General features: G+C 39.0%; 1 protein-coding gene across 1 annotated transcript; it reads left to right on the top strand.

Moving 5' to 3' along the window:
* Positions 1 to 80: 80 nt before the first annotated feature.
* On the top strand, positions 81 to 8,658 carry LOC134813542 (N-alpha-acetyltransferase 20-like). The gene is made up of 5 exons (XM_063821365.1): positions 81 to 191; positions 1,353 to 1,430; positions 1,559 to 1,675; positions 8,036 to 8,203; positions 8,322 to 8,658. The coding sequence occupies exons 1-5, from the start codon at positions 90 to 92 to the stop codon at positions 8,400 to 8,402; spliced, it is 546 nt and encodes a 181-aa protein (XP_063677435.1). The 5' UTR covers positions 81 to 89; the 3' UTR covers positions 8,403 to 8,658.
* Positions 8,659 to 8,808: the final 150 nt, after the last annotated feature.

Raw genomic sequence — 8,808 nt, 5'->3', positions numbered from 1 at the left:
CAGATTTAGAAGCGATAATATTACAAAGTTTCCGCTCTATTGGTTTTGATAATTTATGTCTGGTGCTAACATATAATTTATTGTAGGTCATGTGCACTTTGAGACCATTCACCTGCAAGGACTTATTTCGCTTTAATAGAGTTAATTTCGACCCTCTAACAGAAAACTATGGAACTTCATTTTATTTGCAGGTAATGTATTAGAAAATTGCTGCATGCTATGTTCATAAGTTTTAATAAATTTCGTTCTAGTTACGAAAGTAATTGATTAGATAGGCGATGTATTCTGAATATTTGTGGCCCACCCGCATTTCTTGCCCTCATTCGCGGCCCGCTTGCCCCATCTAAATGTGGCTGTTTCAGAGTGGTTCAGTGTATTTGTTTGGTATATAATAATTAAAGTAATTGCTATGAAGGTAAACCAATAATATTAATACGTATAGTAAACCATCTGAAGACGTTTTAAGTTTTTTACTAAAATTGTCCCGCAGCTTGCGCCCATCTATGTTTGAGCTAATAACTTGCTTAATTCTCGATAGTTGATTTCAATTATAGTTGTTAATAGCTTAAGTCAGAATAGGTTAGTTAAGATAAAATAATACTGGTAGCAGTAGTAGTAGTAGTATTATTAGATACCAACGTGGAAGAGGTGCTCTCCTGCAGCTTTACCGTCGACATGGTATAAAAAACATAGGTATGCAACCAGCTAGGCTATCCGAAGGTGATTGCAGCCCTTACGGAAGACTATAAGGTCTTCATTTTTGTATAATTAATGATGCATAACGATAGCTTGTAAACCCCAGAAGTTGTCAGACCTTAGCTAGACGGTACGTGACGGATCACGTGATGGTGTATTTGTTCTAGCTAGACGTGACGTTCTGAGTACGTGATGCAGTCTTCGTTCTAGCAAGACGGTACGTGACGTGACGCATTAAATATGTGATACGTCACGTACCGTCTTGCTAGAATATAATGCGTCACGTGATGGAGCATTTGTTGTAGCTACACGTGACGCGTTACGTTATCGATTACGGTTATCAAAGCGTTCCCAATATTTAAATAATGTTCCCAATATTTAAATAATACTTATGATAGCTCGATAATAGGCAAATACGTAGTGTCACTGAAACGGGAAACCGACTACCGAGAATACATAGTTTGCTCAGAGGCGGTCACACTATTTTTGTAATTTATGGAATGCGCTTCATTATAACGTTTGAGTTTTGCGCGCGCACGTAACGTACGTCTCATTTCAATCTACCATGCATTTCAGTAGAAGAAACACATGTTAATTTGTGACTATCCATCAGTTTGAGCGCTGCTAATTGGTTTGCTAATCATTTGTAATTTCAGTATTTAGTAAACTGGCCTGAGTACTGCACTGTCGCTGAGAGTCCTTCTGGGCAAATAATGGGGTACATTCTGGGAAAAGTAAGTTAGGTCTAGCTAGTAGTCTAGCTGTTATGATTTATTGTAAGATATTTTGTTAATATTCACCACTGCATAACGTTTCGAGTGTTATCACTACTCTAACCATATAACCGCTCATATGCCCCCAGTCAGAAGGACAAGCTGAGGAATGGCACGGCCACGTGACCACTCTCACAGTCTCCCCTCAGTTCAGAAGACTGGGCATTGCTCATACTCTCATGGACCAACTCGAGAAAATTAGCGAGGTCAGTACAGCAAGGGATCATTCATTTTATCAAAGATTTGTGGGAGTGATAACATAATTTGTTTACTTCAAGAGTGTGCTTTGAGTAACCCCGATCGATTCGTTTATTTATTTTTAACAATCTGACACAATTATTGCATTGTAAAATCTATAATTCTAATTCAGATATTGCTTTAGCCAGATTTTGCCTATTTTGAAGCTTTATGATTCTTATATTTCAACAAACTTCATTGTTTTGGAGTAGTGATAGTGAAAGTGTTTCAGAATAATATGCAGTGTAACAGTTAGAATCGAGTAAATAAAAGAACAACTTGCTAAAAAAGGTCAAATTTGTTGGAGACAATTACGTTCCTTTTAACTTTTTAAAAGATAAAATAAAGACTTGAGGTACATTTAATCCCAAATAACTGTTTGTTACTTAAAGAAACTTCTCATCCATCATGTTAACATTTTTCATACTAGATGAAATTTGAAACATAAACGTAAGTTTTAAAATAACACCCTAAATAGTCAATCAATTCAGCATGCAATCAGCAATATCAGCTTAAATGGACATTCGACAATCGACAGTGACAAGTATCTTTTCTTTTCAATTTTTACTTTTTGAATTTTTCGACATTTCCTTTTGATCTACCAGTACACTATGCAAGACCTGACAGTGTTAAGATAACTTAGTTGCAGCTTATCCTTACATTAATGATGCCATACCCAGATTGTTCCTTGACTCCGAAGCCGGTGATTTGTTTACCACCCGTACAACGCAGCACCCTGCCCCATTTTCCATTGTAGTTTGTGCCGTCGCTAAGATTCTTGCCATCACATTTGGTCCTAGCGTTAACGACACCGTATCCGCTCTGCTCCCTTGTCATGAGAAAGTTGAATCCAGAGCTACAGACCGAGTTATCCCCCCAACTACCGTTATCATTGTGTGTCACTGTGTAGGTACCTCCGTTACTACATTTGAACCATACGTCTATCAGTCCGTACCAATTCTGGTAGCTCCAATTCATCTCCAAAACCTTCTGGCCATCCGGGCAGTGTGCTTCCTTTTCAGGGATCATGTACCAGCCAGTGTTAGCCCACACTGACCAGACTGCATCTGTAGAGCCACATATAACAAGTAGGAGAACTACTGTACAAATACTCTGAGCCATCTTCAGCTGGGGAGTTCTCTTGTTAGGACTTGTCATTTACCGACGATAGATTTAGATAAAATTCGGGATGAATATCATTTTAATGTAATTTTTAAAGTAAATGATTATCAGCTCATTCAATGAATTAATGATGTACAAGTCGATTCTAAGCTCTCCAGCCGGTTTGATTTGCTTGTTTGCCGCGCGTGCTTTTTTCGCGCAAATTTTTAGTTTTTGGCCTTTAACTTTCACGTTTTCAGTTATTATCACATAAATATTATGACATCGTAATCAGCTCATCGAGACGAAACTTTTAGTGCTAATATTTTAAGATTAAAAGGAAAATTATTTGGTGCTTCAAATATTATAATTTTGGTACCAAAAGGTGCGTCTGGCATAATAATGTAATATCATTACGATCCTGTAAGAATTATTTCATAATATTTAATATTTTAAGAGTTAAAGGTATTTTAAGCAATAAATTACCCATTTTTCGTCCTTTGTACATTCTTGCAATGCACAGGAGGCCCACATACAGCTCGAAGTTATTTTGCTACACGGTGAATTTGCATTATTCACACTTAGAGGGAACTTTTGGTACCAAATTTATCAAAATCAGGGACAAAAAGTTCTGTGCCAACTCATGGCGCTTATTACATAGACTAATTAGTAAATTATATTAACGAATGTCTTGTAAAACTACAAATGGCAATATCTTAAATCCTAATATCTTTTAAATCCTAATTGTCCCGAAAAATCATCTTATGGGTGCCTGATCATTAATATTAAGTTGAGCTATTAAATAAAAATAAGTACAACAATGCTATTTGATTGACGATGCCAACCCTTCCATAACGTAGCTTTGCAACGATATCGTCAGCGAAGATTAACAATTAACAATTAAGCGAAGCAAGCATGATAATGCGCGTCGAAGCGACGACGTCCTCCTACGGCTACACTCGACAGTGCTATTAGTATTATCAATTCAGAACAGTCTGTAACGATTGTTAAAACTTCAATCTAACGAAAAGAGGAGTAATGATCAATATGAATAACGTTGATGTGAAGAATCGATTTCCATTAAAAATGTTGGAGCACTAGCAGTAGCACTGTGGCTGATATGAGGGCAAAAGGGAAACAGTAATAACACCAGCATTCTTAATCTTATTTTCATTCGAACACAATTATGGATGATCAATGATGATTAATCACTCTATACTGGACTATCACGTGACTTCTTTTGACACGTTCTCCAGATGGCCCTGAATCACTATTCGAAACCTTGTAATAGTGTATCACGTCGTGAGGGGGAGCCGCGCACTCGTGCGCTGCGGGTCATACAACGTATGACAATCGAAACCCTAACCCTATAATTTGATTCCAACCCTAACCTTAACCAAATTCCTAACTGAAGAACATCCTGAACCCTAACGAGAAATTATATCAACTTCCTTATATGGTCATATCACGTGATCGTGACAGTTTTTCGCCGATATCTCGCCAGGGGCGAATTTTAACCTATAATGTCATGCGGGGTGATTCGGAATTAGCGTATGAAAGTACATCGGTTCAAGTGCAGTGTCGGGGGCCCTTCTTGAAGCAGTGTCGGGACTCGGGGGCATTTCTTAAAAAATCTTGAAGTTCGAGTGTAGAGTGATTTAGATCACGCTTGCACAATTACATTGTTCAACTGGTTCCAGAGAAATAAGAAATAGTTCGTATATAACTACAAATATAACTATAAGAAATCGTCCACATTATTACATATACAGGAATATAACAAATGCAAAGTAAAGAAAAAAAGACGATCCCTCAATTACAATTCCAGGCGATGATCATGAAGCTTGTGGTAGGATTTGGATGTTGGGAAAGCGCGGATATGGGATACCTACGCAGTACGCTGGATTCATCACAATCCTTCAACATCTTGAAATTGAGTCACTTTAGTAATTCTCTAGACTCAGTTTGTTTTTATTTTACACTTTTCTCATGTTGTTCGACTAATGTGTGAATGTAAGTTGATTGAGACAATTTGAATTGATCTGAAAAGTTGGTGTTTACCTCAGTGGCGCCAACAGGAAATGTACGCCACTGGTGTTTACATGCCCTGTAACTCCATTGAATGGAATTACAGGGCAGGTAAACACCAGTAATTAATTACCTCAATCAGGCAGCGCCTGTTTAGATTACATTCACACTCACACACAGTTGAACAACATGAGACAAGTGGAAAACAAACAATTAACAAACGAATGGACTTCGCAAAGGATCTCGCTTGAGATCGAAAATTTCAAAACTCTAGTTCGACAGTCGAACTCAAGGGTTTGTCGAACATAGTACATGTCGAACTAGAGTGCACGTCGAACTAACGTCCTCTATCCCGTTCGCTTTGGTAGCAAATTGATGCGAAATCCTCCATTTTCAATGTTGCACTGTAAAAGGGGCCCATTCATGCTGGGGAACATTTCAGTTTTATTCTTTTATATTTCACCCCACATTGTTAGTGTGGGACGTGGGTGTAGGATTCATATAACAAATCTTCACTGGAAAGCAGAAGCCGTTCACACCTTCTCTAGAGGGCCCTGACAGACAATTTGAAATCCTAAAGTTCGCATTTTGAGGTTTGGGTTTGGGTTTGGGTTGTGGTTGACGTTAGGGTTGGGGTTGAGGTTGAGGTTGGGGTTGGGGTTGGGGTTGGGGTTGAGACAGCATTTATTTAAGAGTCCTTCTCGATATTGGTTGTTATCCGTATTCGTTTGAATCTTTAGCAAATATTTGGATAAATTTCTTACGTCTTCTCAACTCGAGATCTTTCCTTCATAAGCCCGCTCATTGGCTGTGAACTAGAGGCTTCGTTATTTACAAAAAACTGAGATTATGCAGAGATAGCGGTGCCATCTGTTACCTGGGGACCCCAGGCTTTAATATTCACAAACAGTGAAGCTGCTAGGTGGAATGAAAAGCTGGGATGAGCGCGGCCCAGGAATACCAGCCGTTAAGCAGCTCAGCTTATTGTACAAATTGTATTACAATTGATATCATCATTTAAATTTCAAGTACGTTTTAAAGCAATTTACACGAGAGTATGATAATTATGACCAGTTTAATTTTGTTTAACGTCATCGAAAATGTAGGGTTACAAGGTTTTCCCTTCGATTTTCATCCATAAAAAATCCTTCTATTTTCGATTCTCTCGGCCAGCTGTCTGCTGGGTTTCAGAAGGTGGTACCAGATGCTGCTATAAACAGGAGGTGACCGGGACATGATTTCAGGCCTGAGTCCTGACCGGGACCGGGGCCGGGACCGGGACCGGGACCGGGATACAAAATGTGACTTGACCGGGACCGGGACCGGGACTGAGATCCCCTGAGATTATCAATTTACCGGGACCGGGACCGGGATGAAAAATGTGACTTGACCGGGACCGGGATAACTCAAAATTGCCAATCCCGGTACCGGGATTCCCGGTACCGGGAATTCCGGTCGATTACTGGTTAATTCATGATCATAATTTATTACTCAAACTTGTTCAGCAATTTTAAACATTGTTGTATTTGGCTCAGAGGATGTTTAAAGATGAAATTCACAATGAATGAGAAAAACTTAAAATCACAGTGAATGAAATTATGTAAAAGATCCCGGTCAAAATCCCGGCAAATTTGAGTGATTGACTGGGACCGGGACCAAGAATCCCGAATTAACCGGGACCGGGATCATAAATAAATAAATCAGCATTTGACCGGGACCGGGATAGCTCAAAATTGCCAATCCCGGAACCAGGATTCCCGGAACCGGGAATCCCGGTCACCTCCTGGCTATAATTTAGCGTTCAACTCCTCTAATTGGGTCCAATTACACACGAAACACTGCATTACTCCATATAAGGCCTGATCAAGTAACTTGAGCTCTGGTGACGTCACAAAATATCCTAGTCGGCATACGACGTGATCACGTGCTCGAGGGTTAACGAATCAAGGTCACGTGATAGGACCGACTGTCACGTGACCTCAGTTATCCCTTATATGGCACAAGGAGCTGCAATTGATCAGCTCTTAATTGGGCTGCAATCCTTGACAAATGACAGGCCTATAATTACCCAATTTAAAATGAACGATATCTCGTTCTACAGAATGGTGAGAGCGTAAACAGAATGCTTCTCGGAATCAGCACAATGAAGGGAACAAGATATGCTGTTGGAATTTCAATTATTCATCTTCCACCCATAGTCCCTACTGAATTCTTTAAAAAATCTACGAAACCTATGACATAATGGATAATACACGATGTTTGACGTTAACTACACAATGCTAGCAGTAAATGACTACGCCGTGGTTATTGTAAGTAAAAACACACTAGAAAAGTAGATTTGCAAAAGAAGACGGTCGATGGGGATTGGGATACTTCATAGGTATTGCAACCATTGAAAACAATGTTCTACTCAAGAAGCAAGGAACTTAGCAGCAAAACACTTAGTAAGCCTCTACCTCAAGGAATGTCTGTTTATTTCTCAGTCCTACCTGACTAGCCTGAAAACTAATAAATCTACCGTTATTGGCTAATGAATGGTACCCCTTCGTTAGCTTAAACTTTTTATTCAAATATACATAGCCCCAAATATTATAGAGTTATAGTATTCCCATCGTTAGAGTAACAATCTTTAGCATCAGTTAGTTCTCCATTTCTAGCTCCCAATCTAAATCCCCTTCTTCCTGTGCTGCCTGCCCGTATTAATATCCTCACCTCAGCTTACATCACTAACATCACTATTACTTCACCCATCTCAATGTACTGCACAGTTGGAGAACATTAAGATGCACTCTCTGTAGTCACGTGTTACACTCCCCCACATCACTGCCCCACATCACTGCTGTTCCAGTCCACCCCACAAGTTGGGGTGGGCTGACCAACCTCTCGTAAAATCTACGTTTACACATACGTTTTACACTCTTTGCAATAATTATGGTGCATTCTTTCATTTTACCTCATCTAATATTGGAGTAAAAACAGCTCTTCAGCTTTTTAGAATCATAGGGATCATACTAATATTTTAATAATATGGGATTTAATTTATTACATTGTATAAATTATACTGAGAAAAGTAGGATCGATATTCAACAAACTGAAATTGATTAAATTAGTATGACTAAACAACTGTTACAAGTATTACTAAGCAAGTATTAGCATTATTTTAACCAACTTTCACTTTCACTAACCACTTAACTTCTCAGAACCAGAAATGTTACTTTGTGGACTTGTTCGTAAGAGTAAGTAACGATGTAGCTAAGGGAATGTACAAGAACTTCGGGTACTCAGTGTACCGTCAGATTGTGGAGTACTACGCGGGAGGCAACGCACCCCACTCTCCGCCTGACGAGGACGCGTACGATATGCGCAAGGTTACTAGTTCTTTCCAACTCCGATATTCAATTTAGCAAAATTTCAGTCTTGAATCTGATATAAATGATAGAAATTAAATCTCGTTTTACTTTAGTAAATGTTATTTTACTTCTGTAGGCGCTGTCACGTGACCCGGAAGGTAAATCCCTGATAGCAAAGAAGAAGGTGATAAAAACGAACGAGTTGTTCTCAAACTGACAGAGGGGTTCCAGTCTGGACCGGCTGGAACAAGAGCCTTGTTTTATCATCCTGCATCTCGTTATCCTTATCTTATCTGTATCTTATCTGGTATTCTGGTTAAGATAGGTTATTTGGTTTATAAGACTGTCTCCTTCATCTTATGATATTCTTCAACTGTCTTGTGGCAGAGTCAAGCTACTGTTCTGTTTACTTTTCTAAATATTTCAATGTTTCTCTCATTTGGTGGTGCCAGATTTGTATTATTTTCACAAAATGATATTTGTATTGGTTTCGTCTTGAGTATTTGAATTGATAGTGCTACTGTAACCAAGATATAGGCAACTTCGGCTGAAGTTAACATTGGCCGAAGTTGCCTACATCTTGGTTACAGTTAGTCCAAAGTAACCTAAATTTGCTTGTCCGC

Source organism: Bolinopsis microptera, chromosome 1, assembly GCF_026151205.1.
Source record: "Bolinopsis microptera isolate Bmic1 chromosome 1, MBARI_Bmic_1.0, whole genome shotgun sequence".
Classification (NCBI taxonomy): Eukaryota; Metazoa; Ctenophora; class Tentaculata; order Lobata; family Bolinopsidae; genus Bolinopsis; species Bolinopsis microptera.
The sequence above is the reverse complement of the archived record's forward strand: the minus strand, read 5'-3'. Positions and strand labels throughout refer to the sequence as shown.